The 17,091-nt window shown below is 43.3% G+C and overlaps 1 protein-coding gene across 1 annotated transcript in view; it reads right to left on the bottom strand.

Annotated features, from left to right (window-relative positions):
- Positions 1-17,091, bottom strand: part of AASDH (aminoadipate-semialdehyde dehydrogenase) — a 550,271-nt gene that overhangs the window by 320,406 nt on the left and 212,774 nt on the right. The window contains exon 7 of the mRNA XM_078678161.1: positions 15,719-15,825. Coding sequence (XP_078534287.1) covers positions 15,719-15,825 — 107 coding nt within the window. The remainder of the gene's footprint in view (positions 1-15,718; positions 15,826-17,091) is intronic.

Here is a 17,091-nt window from a genome sequence, read left to right as displayed (position 1 = left end):
CTCAACTTCCTCCAATCACTATCCACCATGTATGCCTTTCTTTCCAGGACTGAGTTGCTGTATGCTCTCAGGGTCAACCTCTGGCTACCTAAAGCTGGAGGCTGGGTCCCTCTGTTTGGCTTACTGGAGGGACAGGTTAGGTTTGGGGCCCTTAGGTCCCAGGTTTGGCTGTGCCCAACCGTGTCCATATGTGGGAGGTCCCTAACTAATTTTAAGGGGGATCCCTCAGGAGTTTGTTTTATTTTCACTTGGCTAGGACTACTAGCTTCAGTGCCCTTAATGTGCTGATTGGGGAGTTCTTTTGGACAGGGGGCCCTTTGGGGTCCTCCACTGGCCTCCCTGACCTCTACAGCCCTGGGCTGACTGAGGCAGGGTAGAGAGGGACAGGTTACCTCCTCCAGACTGGGTCCCACCTTGGAAGGATCCACTGACATCAGGGGCTCTGCCAGGCTAGGCCTGACTACCTCTGCGGCAGTTCCTTCACAAGGGGCAAGATCAGTTCCCTGAGGAGGCTGATCCTTTCCTAAAGTCTGGTGGGAGGGAGATTTCTCTTCCTCCTCAATGCTCTCTGTTTGAGTGGAGTGATCCATAGTTTCAGGCTTCACAACACTATTATCAGTCTGAGTTTGGGCTGTGGCCATCACAACCCCACCAACCTTTTCAGGAAGGGACTCAGTTTGGGTATGGGCTGTTACCATCACAGCCCTGCTAACATTTTCAGGGAAGGAATCTATTGGAGATTGGGCTGAGCCTGGCACAGCCCTCCTAACCTGTTCAGGAAGATTTACCATTTTAGAATGGGTTTCTTGCTCTACCTCAGCCCAGGCTGAGATCTCTAAGTCATTCCCCAGTAGGCAATCTACAGGCAAGTTTGATGACACTGCCACTCTCTTGGGGCCAGTGACACCTCCCCAGCTGAGATTTACCACTGCTATGGGATGACTCTTCTGCACTCCATCAATGTTTGTCACCTGGTATGTGGCACCAGGTATAAGTTGCCTTGAGGGGACTAGACTCTCAGTCACCATGGTGATACTAGCCCCTCTGTCTCTATAGGCCTCAACTTTCAGTCCATTGATGAGGGGCTCCTGTCTGTACTTGTCCAAAGTGTTGGGACAAGTGGTGAAGTTGGCAAACCCCATGCCAGTCTCACAGACAAGAGTATCTGAGTTAGGGGACCTGGTTAGGCCAGAGTCCCCAGGAACTCCCAAAGTAAATCCACCCAAATTCTTGGGGGCACTCCCACCACCTGGGGGATTACTACTAGTGGTAACAGGAGGCTTGGAAGTGTTACTTGGGGGTGTGTTTTCCTTATTGTTGTTGGCCCTTGGGCAACTGCTGTCAGTTTTCCAATGGCCTACCTGTTTGCAGGTATAGCAATAAGGTTTCTTCTGGGTATTGGAAGGATTCTGGGACCCACCCCCCTCAGAGGATTTTTGGGGCCCTGATGTGGTTTGATCTGTAGATTTATTCCCACCCTTCTCTTGAGGCTTGGTTGATTCCTTCTTTTGGTCACCACCCTGGTTCTTAGGCCTAATCCTGGTTCTGACCCATTTGTCTGCCCTCTTACCCAATTCTCGTGGAGAGGTCAGATCAGAGTCTACCAGGTGCTGGTGTAATAACTGGTTCTGACAATTATTTAAGACTTGCTCTCTCATAATTAGATTATACAATCCTTTGTAATCAGTAACTTTACTACCCAGGAACCAGCCCTCCAGAGCCTTAGTGGCACAATCAACAAAGTCAGCCCAATCCTGAGACTGAATTTTCTGGGTGTCTCTGAACAGCAACCTGTACTGCTCAGTTGTTAAGCCAAACCCATCAATCAGTGTATTCTTCAGGACTTGGTAATTGTTAGCATCCTCAGCTCTAGTAGTGAGGAGCTTATCTCTACCTTTACCTTCAAAGGAGAGCCACAATATAGCTGCCCACTGACTCTGGGGTATGCACTGGACAGTGCAGGCCCTCTCCAAAGCAGTCATCCATTTGTGGATGTCATCCCCTTGTTTAAAGGGGGGCACTATTTTACTCAGGTGTCTAGTATCAAAACTCCTGTCTTTATCTCTAGGGATAATGCTGCCACCAGTGGGGACTACCCCACTCAACTGTTGCTCTCTAGCAAAGGCAAGCTTCTCCTTGGCAAGGGCAAGTTCTTCCCTCTGGATCCTCAGATTAGCCTGTTTCATCCTTGCTTCATGCTCTCTCCTCTGAGGGGAAGTCATTCTCCTCTGGGAAGAGGCATGAGAGTGCACAGATCTATTGGAGTCCCTAGAATGAGATCTATCTCTTCTAACTCCAAAGTTAGGCCTGCTTAGGGTCAGTACTGGGGGTCCCCCAGATCCTTCCCTATGTGGGTCTAAGTTGGCCCTAGTAAGTCTGCTGACTAGCTCAGGACCTTTGTCTGCCTCATCCCCAGAGGGATGCTCTTCATCCTCCTCCTCCTCTACATTCTCAGTTTCAGGGAGGTCTGGATCACCAAGGGTACCTTCTAAGGCTGGCATGCTCCCATCTGTATGAGAAGCTTTTCTAGCATCATATGTCTCTAAGAGACCCAACAGAAAAGGAGTGGTAGGGTTAGAACCCTGTTTCAATTTCCTGGAGGTACACAATTGTCTCATCTCCTGGAAACTGAGAGCTGCATATCTGGAAAGGACCTGTGGAGGGTCACTAACCACTAGGGGAGTCTCTGAAGACTCTCCATGGGTAGACATGCTTTCTAGTGAGGTGTAAGTGATGCACCTACCTACACTATGGGTTTTCCTACTGATCCCCTGCTAAGAGTTGTGGTCAGGGTGTGCTAGGCCCTTTCTACTACAACAGCTGGTTCAGTAGAACTCAGAGTATTTCTAAGCTTGTTATATGTACCTATGGTACCTTATGTGATCTTTCAAATGATATCTCAAGATTATATTTGGTAAAAACAACAGCAAGCTCAAATCCCAACCGCTGCACACCAATGTGAGAAGTTGGCCTGATATATGATGCTCACTAGTTCTAGTGATCACCTTGTATCAGTCCAAACAACCCTTATGGTGATTGGTTGTAAGTCAACCTTATAGACCAGCTATCCTAATGGTAGCATGGACAAACAAGTCTTAGGCTAAACTCTTTTGGCATGTGAAGCCAGCTGTTTTACCACAATATAACCCCTTGAATACCAGATGAAACGACACCACACAGGTTGTTATGAAAATAAACAATATATTTATTAATAACAACACCTCTGAACTCTTTATGAGATCAGAGGGCTAAGCACATGACAATAGTAAGAAGGAAATACGAGTTAGCACAATATTTACACGTGTACCTTAGGGGCACGACAAACCATATACTAGAAACAATGGAATGCGAGGAAGGAAAGTACTGTAAGGAGATCCAGAGGCTGGAGGATCGCTGGGACTACGCTACGAACTGGGTAAGTAAGGAGCAGGAGGCCCACGGGACTCACGTGCAGAGTGGAAACTCACGCGGGATGCGTACCAACGTCTATGGATACTACAGTTTACAAAGTTACGGATTCCGGACGAACCCGGCTGGATGGAGGGAAAACAACAGTGGACCTGGACACTAGGATAGTGAACACTGACTCCAGCACCTAGAATGTAAATGTAAATGTACATGTATTTATATAGCGCAAATCACCGACACGGTATCTAAGCGCTTGCTTAGGGAACCCGTCCTGGTATTCCCCTGTGAGATACCCTGGCAGGGTATCCACAAGGTGAAAGCCAGGCATCCCGCCGCGAGGGGCCGAAGTGGAGATTGAGCAAGCTATTGCCCAGAGTCGCAGAGTGTGACCCCGTGAGTCGAGTAGGCACCGGAGGGAGAATTGTCGAGTCCGTGGACTTTTTGAGCCCGAGACCCACCGATGCGGGGAATCGAACCCTGGTCCATGGCCGATCTCAGCTTCCGGGTTTGCCGCCTCTAACCACTGAGCCACGCTTCTCCACTCTCAAGCTTTAGTTACCTAACCCACAGGCTGCGGGTGCATAGGGCTGAAGTGGTGTCGGGTTTGCTGCGTTGATCCCGGTGATGCCTGAAACAAGGAGTTGCTGGCAGGCAGCCAGATGGAGGAGTCCGGTGGTTCCAAGGATGGAACTAGGAAGGAGAAGTCCTGAAAGGGAAGGGGACAGAGTCTTGGTCACTAGCCAGTGACGGTGCTGGAACCAGGAGGGAACCAGATGCTGTCGCCGCGTTCAGGTGGAGGAAGGGTCGCTTCTCTCTGTAGCTGCGCGTACCAGGAGCTGTTCTTCACGACCAGGCTGGAGGCACGAGCTGTCCCACGTAGTCTGCTGCTGATGGCGGTGTTGGATCGTCGATCTGGTCAACAGGCCTTGGCAATTGCAAGCCACGCGGTGGAACAAAGATGGCGTCTGGTGCGGACCAGGAGGGTCCGGGGTGCTTCTCTGTCACAGGGAAGCAAGGGCCAGTCTGGGGGACCAGACCAGCAGTGTTAAAATCTTCGGGTCGTCGTCTCAGAGGTCACGAGCCAGCCGGCAAGTGACCAGACGACAGGAAAGGCAGCAACCAGGCAAAAGGGCCCCACGCAGATCTCGTGGAGGCTGGGGGGGCTGATCTTTGATGCAGGAGCTGTGTCGGTGTGGAGCTTCTCAGACCCCGGTGCACTCACTCGAGGATCCCTCGGTGGTCGTGCTGGAAGCGCTGTGCAGGTTTCTTCAAGGTGGCCGTCTCCACGTTACTCGTCGCACCCACGGGTCCCAGCTGTGCTGTGGATGTGGGTAGAGGTCAGAGGGGTCTGGAGGTCCGGATCTCGTTGAGCTGGGTTGTCGGGTTCCAGGAAGGAAGGACTTGCAGCAAACCGCACAGGAGCTTGATGGTGCCTGCGAAGCAGGATGGTCACTCCCTGACCATAGGGGAGATTCTTCAGTCTTCTGATGTTCAGGAGGTCGAAGGTCAAGAGTTTCTTCGTGGAAGTTGTCAAGATTAATCTAACTGGGAATGGGACCAGCTCCTACCTTTATTCAGCTAAAAGGGGCTGCACTACGACTAGGTCCCTCCCCTGGGTGGGACCAGGAAGGGGGGTGGTTACACCCCCTATCCTTTGTCCGGTTTCCCGCCAGAGCTGGGGCTGGAGTGACCCAGCAACTGGTTGGAACCGGTGTATGCACAGGGCACCTTGTGTGCCCCAGGCATGTCTCATTCCTTTCAGCCCTGGCCTACCTAATACACAAAATCCTGTCTGGGGTGGTGCTAGCACCTCCCAAGGCAGGAAACCCTTTGTCTGAGCCTCCCTCGCTGGAAGGACTCCCAGCAGCAGGAGGTCAGACTTGTGTCTGTGGTGGCAGCATCCATTTTGTGATGCTGAGACTCGAGTTAACTTTAACCGGGGTTCACAGTTACATACATGTCGTGTCCCTCTAGAAGGGTGGAATGCTACCCCCGTCGCCAGAATTGGCGAGGGGGTAGTATTCCAATTCGTATGACACCTTACTCGACATGTTTTGATAATGTTATACCAGAGTTAGCATTTAACCGCGAGGATTATAATGCACTTAAGAGTATATGGTATAGCGTTATCATGGAACAGCTATTAGGACTTGGTTCCGCAAGCTGCAAACGGGCTCAGCTCATGCCAGAGCACCATCTCACATAATTCCAAGCCCTCTGCCTTCAGGATTGATAAGGCCTTCCATAGGAGTGACTGATAGGAATATATGTGTCCAGTTTAGGTTTAGATATAGGGAACTATATCTAAAGCAAAGGGTGATTACACCACCTTGCCCCAGCTGTCGTGCAGCCAGTTGTGTCTGTTTAGATGGCCAGCCAGGGGTGGCATAATACATGCTTCAGCCCCTGGTAGGCCCTGGGTACACCTATGCCCTGGATACCTAAGGTATACTGTACAGGGACTGATAAGGTGGCCCAGTACCAATTGGTAAATGCACCTAGGGTACATGGTTGTCCATTTTACAGAGAGAGCAGGAAGCCTGGGGTCCTGAGTAGCAGGATCCCAGGCCAACTAAGTCAAAAACCAACAAAACACCAGGCAAAAAGTTGGGGGCAACCATAGTCAGATATCCACCTTCCTACAGTTATGAAAACCTGGCATAGATTAGATCTTCATCCATCACAAGATGGTGGTAAGAGGGGCTACTTGTATTCATAGTACAGCTTCTAAAACAATACTATAAATCTGTCATAAACGCACAAAATTATCTTCTCTGACAAACTGTATTAATGTTTGGGAGAGATTTTTGTACTCGTCCTCAATTTCTTTTAAAAAGGGATGATGTATTTTCACCAACGGCAGGTAGCATCTATCATCATATGGTCCACTTCTCACCGAGGCCAGATTTGCAAGGTGCCATATGAGCAATTTTAGTGGTGTTGTGCAGGTGTGTTTTACCTTTGTGTATCACTAGAAGGGGTGATGATCTTGTAAAAAATGCTATACGGTTATACATTCCCTTCTCCCATCTATGCAAAAGGGGGAAAGACCATCTCATGACTTGTGCAGCAATGACTCTTTAACCCACTACAATTTCTCATAGGCATTTAGGACAGAGACAGAAATAAGTTTCTCATCTCTAAGGGCCTTATTACGAGTTCTGTAGTCCATGGACTGATGTACCCTCCTTCTCAGATCGACTGCTGCGAGCTTAACAGTCTGACCTCCGTATTACAAAATGGGAGTATTGCAATTGCAAAGATCGTGGGTGAACCGGTGACTCCGCCAGCACACCGCCAACCAACAGGATCACGTTGTGGAAGAGCAGCTACCAAAAGGGGGCACTGAGGAGCTTCCCCGCCTTCCGTATTATGAGTTGGCTTTCCGATGAGCTAACTGTGGCGGGGGGGGGGCACCAGCTTTGAGTCCGTGGAACTGAAGTATTTAGGGTGCATACTCACCCATCTACTGTTCTACCCATCAGAGTCCGATCTCTTTCTCTAGGTCCTCCCTTCATAACAGCATCTTCTCCCCAAAGCATACAACCCTGATTGCTGTGATCTACAGTTAAATCCTGTTTTTACCATATATCATTGCCTGGACTGGCCACATATGGGCTGGACTCCGACAATGGGTAGGTGGTATTTTTCCACATGTAATATGCATATGTGTGCATTCGACATATATACAGTCCAAATGTACACACAGGCATCAATAGATATGGTAAACAATCAAGACCACTGGAGCCACACAGCTTGCCCCATGGTCAACTCATAATACGGTGGTCTAAAGACAGCAAGTGCTACTGGTGACCGCAGACGCAGTGTTCAGGTGGTCAGACGGCAAAACTTGTAATCATGCCCTATGTAAGAAAGGCAAATATATCTCTTATATAATCCTATTTGCTTATTCTTCCTGACTTAAATGCCACTTTTGACACTATTTCATCCTACACTCATTAACCGTCGTCATCAACTTGGTCCTCGCAAAAAAAGTCCTCAACTGGCTAGTATCCTTTCTTAGTAACCATAAACAGACAGCCCATGTGTCTCCAATTCGGTCTACAACTAAACCTCTTACTTGTCGGGTTGTATAGGGTTCAACCTTGAGCCAGTGCATTTTTATCTTCATCTAATCCCGCTACTCAATCTTGATAGACTATTCGGCGTTGCACTCATGTTCTACTCAGACAATGCCCAAATCATTATTCCTCTACCGATTGATGGGCCACAGAAGAGTTAGCAGGTGATCAACAGTGGAGGTTGAGGTCATTTGCCTCTGATTTCCCGGGGTCCATTCTGCTACGGCTCTGCAAACTGAGGCAAGTACAACCCATTCTCACTTGCATTTTTTTTATTACAGTAAAACCAAGCTTTTGAGACAGGATGTAAGTATTGCAGGGGTAATGGGAGGTAAAGTAGGTAAAGTGTATTGATACCCAGGTATTCATTTTATTACCTCTGTATTAATATCTAGGTGTCCAAATATATTTAAATTTACCATTTAACTAAAAAAAATTTTTTAAAGTACTGCAACATACACATTTTGGAATGGGATTCAAGGGATATAGGGGTAATGGTCGGGGTAGTGTATAAATAGCCAGGTAATACTTTTAATACCTGGGTTTTCATCTATTAGAATATAATTATTTTAAAATGTAATATTATATATAATTTTAAAGTCATCTTTAGCCAAATCCAACACTCACATTGAGCAAGGGCTATAGGGGTAAAGGGTGGGGAAGTGTATTAATAGTAGTTTGGTATCCCTGTGCACTCAATTTTTTGCCATAGATTAAAAAATAATCCAGTTTAAACTCTTATCCCCCTGAACAATGTATTATGATTCGTTACACAGCGTATACAAACATTTCAATGTAATGCTCGTAGTGTTGTTAAGTTTTTGCATGTATTTGTTAATGCAGATCTGAAGACAATAGAGTTGATTGCTAGGTGCGCTTTTTACATCCATATTCAATTTTTATTAGTGACACACTATATAGGATTTTTCTACAGTTCGCATTTTTCTTCATTATTTTCTCTTTGACTTTTTCTTTGATTTTTTCTTTAGTATTTTCCATCGAATCGCTCATTCATTTTAGGGATAGTCTGTTTTTGATAGCCCACGTCTTTCTTCCGTATTCGCCACGATTGCTAGTAACCGTTTCGTTCCAGCAGCGTCTACGTCACAGTATTCACCGTACGCATAGTACCGTGAAGCCATTATACCCACATCACGTGACACGCGTCACCAGAATTAAAACGCATTGTATTGGTTGACGCTTTGATCCCGGCAAGCCATTCCAGGGAATACGGAAGTACACGCCGACCGTTCGCACACACACAATCGCTGTTTTCTACTGAAGTAAGTGCAGATTTAACGTATTTGACCCTTGTAATGCTTCGCGCAAATATCGATAGCTGGCCAAATAGAGGACAGTGGTGCGGGACTCCATTCGAGAGCATTGTGATTATATATCAATGGCAACTGGCCTCAGATTTTCGGTACTTAATAGGTTTTGCATTCTGTTTGCCATGCTTAACCTTGTTCGCATACTGTTGCCCGTAGTCATCTACTTATCCTTCGGCATCCGCCCTGATTTTTCACTGACATTCATGTAATGCATCCACACCAATTTCTGTACTTTAACACACGATTTTTAACAGCGCCTAAATAATCACAGTATTCCTTCATGAAATTGTACTCTATTGCATATTGAAGAGTCCTTGTTTATGTTTCATTCACAAAAATTGTTATTTTCTTTTGTTTTGAAGAGACTGAACTCTGTGTTTTTCCTTTACAGACCCCTGAGGAAGGGTCGTTGTCTGTTGACCCGAAATGCATTGGGTGTTGTAGTAAAGATATAAAAATATGATGATTGAAATCATGATATGAATGAATATACAAACCAAAGGATCAACATGAAATAAAGGAAAATTGATTAATCTACAATATGAACTTTGTGAAGTGTATTAATACCCAGGTATTTATTTTAAAACCAGAGTATTCATTACTAGGCGTTGAAATATATTTAAATGTAATTTTACCCCTAAACTTACATTAAAAAAAAAAATACTGCAACTCTTGCCCTTAAGGACGGGATGCTAGGGCTATAGGGGTAATGGGTGGGGAAGTGTATTAATGCCCAGATATTAATTTCAATACCCGGGCATTAATTACAAGGCAGTGGAATACCTTTACATTTAATATTATCACTAAAATTAAATATATTATTTAAATGGTGCAACATTCGTCTTTATGGATGGGATGCAAGGGATAGAGGGGTAATGGGTTGGGAAGTGTATTAATGCCCAGATATTAATTTTAATACCCGGCCTTAATTACAAGGCAGTGGAATACCTTTAAATTTAATATTATCACTAAAATTAAATATATTATTTAAATGGTGCAACACTCATCTTTATGGATGGGATGCAAGGGATAGAGGGGTAATGGGTGGGTATGTGTATTAATATCCAGGCATTAAATGTAACACCTGTGTATTAATTATTACAGACTAATTAGTATTATTTGAAAAATAATAATGAACACAATAGTGAGATTATTTAAAAAGCGTCTATTTCAATTTTAAAACCCAGTTTTGAATTAAAAATAATAATTACAGTGATAGACACTTTATTTTAGAGTAAGATGCATGAGACAAATAAAAACACCATGTCGTATATTTTTTATTTATTTATTTACAAATAGTAAAAATTGACTAACAATTTTATAAAATAATTTAATTTTTTTAAATAGAAACATTTTTTATTGCAATAAATCAATAAATATATTTTTTTAAACTGTATAAAGTTGTTTCCCACGCTTTTACATTTGTTTCAATAGTGAGAATTGTCCTTTTTTATTTCTTTTAGGCCTCACGTATGCGGTTGTGCGTCTGTTTTCACAGTTGGTGGAGTATCGCAGTCAAGATCGGAAGAGTTGCAGTCAGGTGCGAACAATGGTATTAATAATTTTAATAATATAGGTGGCTAGGTCTAATGTAAGGATACGGGTGGGGGGTAAGTCAGATTATAGTTCGTAGTAAAACCAAAGTCTGTGTTGTTTTTCCCACATTTTCATTCCCATATAAAGTTGTGTTTGCATGAGCACGTCGGGACAGTTGTTTTTTTTCAAAAGTAGGTTTAAAAAAATGTATATCACTTTTTTAACTCTATTTCGATTAAAAAAGTAAAATTTGTATGTTTTATTTGCAATGCGTTTTTTAATGAACTACGTACAGTTTAATTTGGAAAAGGAAGACCACATGCCTGCTTGGCAGAATTGGAAAATCGTACACTGTATTCAAGTAGACATTTTTTCGTGGGCACAACGAGGTGGCGAAGTGAGCTAAAGAACAATGATGGATTCAACCCAGATCTGCAACGGGGGTGAGTGTGTGAAAAGTTTCAGCGCTCCGTCCATCATCTCCTTGTGTTTGCTTTCTTTGCCCTAAGTTGGCAAGGTATGCCCAGACGTGGGTCCCTTCCTCACTTTGCCACTGGATTCAAGCTAGCCTGGCTGATGAGGGGTGCTAGACTGATACCGGTCCCAAGATGCTTGTTTCCGGTTCAGGAAAGACCTGGCTGTGCAGTTCGGGCTGGATTGTTCCCATGAGGCACAGGGTCAAGACTGATTTGCATATAGCTGGGTCTGAACTGAGGTGGCGATGTGAGCTATAGAACAATGAAGGATTCAACCTAGATCTGAGGCTGGGGTGAGTGTGAGTGTCTGAAAAGTTTCAGCGCTCCGTCCATCATCTCCGTGTGTTTGCTTTGTTTGCCCTAAGTTGGCAGGGTATGCCCAGACATGGGTCCCTTACTCATTTTGCCACTGGATTCAAGCTAGTCGGGCTGATGAGGGGTGTTACCCCGAAACGGTCCCAGGATGCTTGTTTCCAGTTTGTTCAGGGAAGACCTGGCTTGGGAGTTCGGGCAGACCTGTTCCCATGAGGCACAGGGTCAAGACTGTTTTGCATATAGCTGGGTCTGAACTGAGGTGGCGAAGTGAGCTAAAGAACGATGATTAATTCAACCCAGATCTGCGACTAGGGGTGAGTAGCTGAAAAGTTTCAACACTCAGTCCATCATCTCCTTGTGTTTGTTCAATCTACATTAGTCACCATGATCTCTAGATGAAAGCACCTCTCTTCATTCAGCAAAGAATGATGCCATACAGTCCTCCTAGAACCCTACGATCATCTACTGGTCTTCTTCCTTGGGTTACTGCTATCGAGCCGGGGCAAATATGTGGTCGCTCCTATTTGGCAGCCGGGCACTGCAACAAAGTTCCCTAGAATTACCAAACTTTTCAAAAGAAGCTTAGAGCCTCTTTTTCCAAATTGCTGATTTTCTCTGATATATGTCATCACTGCTTTGTTTCTGTCTGCTCGAGGACACCCTATTAGACGATCTGTGCACGTCACAAATACTGTTAATTTAATTCTTGATAAATCACAATATATGAAAAGCAATCCACATTCCAGCAGGGATTCCGATTCCCAAGCATGAGGGAACAATGTACTGGGAACTCCAAAGTTATAAATAGAGTTATGAATGCTTTACAAGGTATGGCATGGCCCTGAAGTAGTGGAGTAACACATATCCTCAAAAACACAATGTGATTCATCGGCAAACCTTAGATAATTAGCTAGGGATCTTCAAGTAACCCTCGTGCCACCTGCTTAAACAGAAGATGCAGAAAAACTCTGCGACCTGTACTTCAAAAGTTTAGAAAAGAAAGGAAAATGTGCTAGCCCTGCACGCCTTGAATTGATTGAGGATTCCTGCACACACAGCTCTCCACAAAAAGAACAGAAATATTGCTCCTTCCAGGATTCGATCCAACACAATACTTGGATGCATCAGTTTTGCATCTACTCTTACATTAAAAAAAAGATAATGCTTTTAGCTAGCCAGTAGAATCAGTAATCTTCTAGGAGAAATACATAGAGCCACAACAGCAAACCATAGTTGCATCAAAGCAGACGGTTGTATATATCTGTGGTTTGGTGCCACAAAGGTACACACGCAATTATCGGTGCTCCAGAAGTCATATGAAAATTATCTCAAAAAGAGAACATCACTTTCTGATCCTCAGATGTAAAGTAAAGTAAAGTCCACATTTGTAAAGCGCACAATCACCCGTAAGGGTCTCTAGGCGCTGGGGGCCGTCGGGAAGATTAAGCGAGCTATTGCCCAGAGTCACATGGTGCTGGGCTAACCTGCCGCCGGAGCCGGGGATCGAACCGTGGTCCCCAGATTCCAGCGTCAGTCGCCCTGGCCGCGGCCCAAGTCGCCCTGCCCGCAGTCGCCCAATGCAGATGTGTGCATTGATAGTCAGAAGTGTTCAGAATGAATTATTAGGAGCTGATCCTTGCCCATAAAGCAGTTTATGGCAATCTACTAATGTATTTTAAATCATAGTACATATACTCTTGCAGAAAGCATAGGCAGGCGTATAATCGACTCTGGAATTACCTACTGGAACCTCTCTGAACTGTTCTTCCCTCCCTAGTTTCACCTGCCATTAATGGATGGGGAAAGGATTAGATGTCTCTCATGGGAATTATCCCTAAAAATCATGAGGTTAATCCCCCAAGGAATGCTCAACTTTGCCAACAAATCTTACTTTATGATTGTTCACAATTGCTACTTTCAGTCAGCTCACCTTTCCTTTTTCTACGCACCACTCCTCCACAATCTCGTGCGTGAAGTCATATTCTATTGTGCTACAGGTGTATTACTCATTACGAGTGAAATGTTCTGCTACCCACGTGGCTAGGTCTATGCTATACAAACACCACTGATAAATAATGTATGCAATTACTAAAAAAAATCTAACATTTAGGACTGTATTTGTTGTTGACAGAACATTTACTGGAAAAGCCAAATAGCATTTTCTATTGAACAATTGATTCTAGGTTCTATTCGAGTACTTTTGTACTCTATAGGTGTGGCCTCTTTTAGAGCGATAGCGAGGCAAATTGCTTATGTGACAATATCCACCGTATGTAGATATTTATACTTTTGTGATGTATCAGTGGAAGCGGCACAAGTGGAATCTGTGTCAACGGCAATGGTGAAAATCTACTAGTGAAATTACCACCAACATGAAAACATACAGAAAATACCTGTTATGAATATGCCCACTATCTTCAACAATCCACATGACTTTTTTCTCTTGATCTGAGTACACGTCATCCACCCTCTACAAGCTCAGACATTGTCATAGTGCTCAGTGTGATCATGTAGATAAGATGCTAATCGTTGTGCCTGAAGATCTGGGATTCATTTCAAGCGTTGTCACTTAAACAGAAACTCAAGGGATTCTGGTTACTAAGATCGTCCTGTGCAACAAATAGAAAACTTGTGCATTGGTAAAACGGTATAAGCATGTGAGGTATGGTCTTCTTCTGTCCAAATTATATCCTCTCATGGATTCAAGCAGAAAGCCACTACAAACATATATATATATATATATATATATATATATATATATATATATATATATATATATATATATATATACACAGACACAACCACAACACAGACGACACACATGCAACATAGAACAGCAATCATACACACCCACTCCTTGCTCTTTCTTCACCACCCACCATCACCTCCATCACTTCCGGTCAACAAGGAAAATTAACCACTGAGTCATGCAAAGGACTCCGATCAGTGCAGCCTCGCCTTCTTGCCATTCTTCTTGTGTCATATAAATGTAAGGCACCAAAGTGCTGCAGATGTTCATGAACAGCTGCATCCTTCTCCTCTAGCAGGCCATAACAGAAATAAACTTAGTACTGAAGAGACTGGAGATGAGAATGTTGCCAAATGGGGCAGTCCCCACTTCCATGGTGTTGAGTGGCTGTTTCAGCTCCCATGGGGAGTCAGATTGGTGATGACTACCCAATTCTCCCCCAGGAGAGCCGACAGGGGTTCCACATTCAGGAGATGGGAGGGCAGCATGATGTCAATTGGAGCTGACCACTCACTAAATTTTCTTTTTTTTAATTGTATTTGCTGCATGGTTTTTTTCAGCTCCATGTGGAACATATCGTGAAATAACTCAAACATGGGAGTTGACTCACAAAAGCCAATATAGCCAATCTGCAGACAAAAAAAATAATTGCCGTGTAACATTTGCACCAATACCCACTACAGTGTGACACACTCTTGCAACATACAGGAAAAATTAAAGCACACTGTAACTGAATGCCCAGGTTCTAGTCTAGTATTACTAATCCAGTGCCTTTGTAATAAAGCCAAGGTTTGTCTATCCTCAAACAAAACAAGCTTTGGCAAAGTCAGTTTGACTTCCCTTTTAGCCTTTTCATTACAGACGTACTGGACATGGCGAGATAACGTTGTTGTGCATGTGTCACCACCCATGTGCACACATTTGTGATGGCACAGTGGCCCTGTTGTGGTCGTTTTTTTAAGTTACCATTCTAAGATGGTGGACACTAATCCTCGGAGTGGAAAATTAAAAATGAATGAAATGATATATGAGCGAAAGTGCTTTTACAAAAAGGAGATGAAGTAGCAAATTGCAGAGGTTGAGGCCTCCTAAAAAGGGAAAAAAATAACCAGAAAAAAAACATGAGGGGTTAGGCGAGCAACAGAGTAACAACGGATTGAGGGAGTAATTAAAAGCTGATGTTAAATGATAGTGGTGTGCAACGAGTTGTGGAACAACATAGGTGTGGATGTGTTAAATATAAAACATTTTTTTAATAAAAAAGCATAGTGTCGAGAAAGGGAAAAACAATGTAAGAGCCTGGGCGTGCAGGCTCGGGTGGGGGGAAGCTGAACAGAAGAGAGAGTGAAAAATGCTAAAAGAAATAGGTGGTTCCCTGAATGTAACCAGTGGATAGTAACAAAGAAATGCTCTAAAGGCAGAGCAAATAAAGGATATAGAGGAAAACTGTCAAATAAGAAATAGGATAGACAAGAAAGTCATATAATCAACACTTAGGGGATGACCGAAAGCTCGCAATATGTATATATTATAATATATTAGTGTCACCATATCTTCCACTAAAAAAAGCCAATGCTGTTTATAGGTGACACCTAAAAAATAACACTTTTTTTCAAGAAGTTGCAACATGAAAATGCTCCACTTGGTAAACGTTTAAAGACAGGGTAAGAAAATATTTAGCAAATGTATAATTATGCAAATATATATATATATATATATATATATATATATATATATATATATATATATATATATATATATATATATATATATATATATGTATTTATTCCAAACAAAATAATAACAAATATAATATACAACCTAGAAATAGCTGTCCTTCTCCTTCTTCTACTATTGAACCGTTGGCATCTCGGACTTCAACTATTGTCCCCAGAAGTGGAATGCCCAGCGGCACAGCAGGATCTTCTCTATTGAACAAAAAAGGTTTTTGTTATCATCCTAGAAGACAGAATTTCGTTATCACCAAGCATTCATCACACAAATGCTATGACAAAGCTTTTGTTTTACACAGCAAAAGGTTTCTTTTCTTTTTTTTATGTTTCTCAAACTATCTTTCTTTTTATGTTTCTCCAAAACTGTATATCTAAAAGCATAGATGGATTTCCGAATACAAACGTTATTCAAGGTTCCTCTGATCTTTCTGTTAAACTTTCTTTCTAGAGTTATATATAATTAACCACTGGTTCAATTTACGAAGTCACTCTAGTCAGAAGAGACACTGCATTGGCGATTACCAAAGGGTGAGTTGATATATGCTCGAGGGGATGGTGAGCACAGATGAATGGTTCGATGTGGAGACACACAGTGACACAATGTAAATATCAGGAAGAGGAATTGGTGCAGGGCACTGTTTTGGATGGAGAACTAGCCCACCTGGTCACCACAAGAAAATGTGTGAATGGTGCCCGGGGGCAGAAGCACAGAGGTCAGGTGGGAAGCCTGAGGAATTTCTCAAGCGTGGAGGAAAGCGGCAAGGCAGACTGAGAGGGAGGGTTTGGAGAAGGCTAGAAAAGAATACTCAGTTTCGAGCATAAGAAAATGCAGGGTCAAACACTGACTGATTTTACTGAATGCAGTTGATTATCCTAGAATGGACAAACACATCTTAAGAAAGCACCACAGACATATTTCCTAAAAATGTAAATCTGGTATTTCATTACAATTTCATTTTCATTAAATAATACATTTTATTTGGAGGGAGTTTATTTCCCATAATGTAAAAGTTCAGATAGCAACATGTCTAATCATTAACTGGCATTTTTTATTTCAAATAGATTATACAAGCTGATATTTGAGTGATAATCATTACTGCTGTCTAAGACACTAGCCTAGTTTAACCTGTCGGCTTCCCAAACTTTTTGGTTCCTCGCAATCTGAGCAAAAGTACTTTGGCGAATGATTGTAAAATCTGCCTCGCCTTCGTACTACCTGAGGGTGTGAAATTTGAGTAGTTTTTGTATTTTCCCACCTTTTTCCTTAAAAGAAGATTGGAAGTCAAAATACATGATTGAGAGTGTAAATGGATGGTTCATTAAGGAAAAATGAAAGAAGTGAAATGTAGAAGTATAGATATATATGATATGAAAAATTATAGATCATGTGAAATTGAGAGTTGGCATTTGATTAAAAGAGTATTTATGAGGGCGTGGCTTGGCGCCCAAGGGATATGGCGG

This window comes from Lissotriton helveticus, chromosome 2_2 (assembly GCF_964261635.1).
Source record: "Lissotriton helveticus chromosome 2_2, aLisHel1.1, whole genome shotgun sequence".
Taxonomy (NCBI): Eukaryota; Metazoa; Chordata; class Amphibia; order Caudata; family Salamandridae; genus Lissotriton; species Lissotriton helveticus.
The sequence above is the reverse complement of the archived record's forward strand: the minus strand, read 5'-3'. Positions and strand labels throughout refer to the sequence as shown.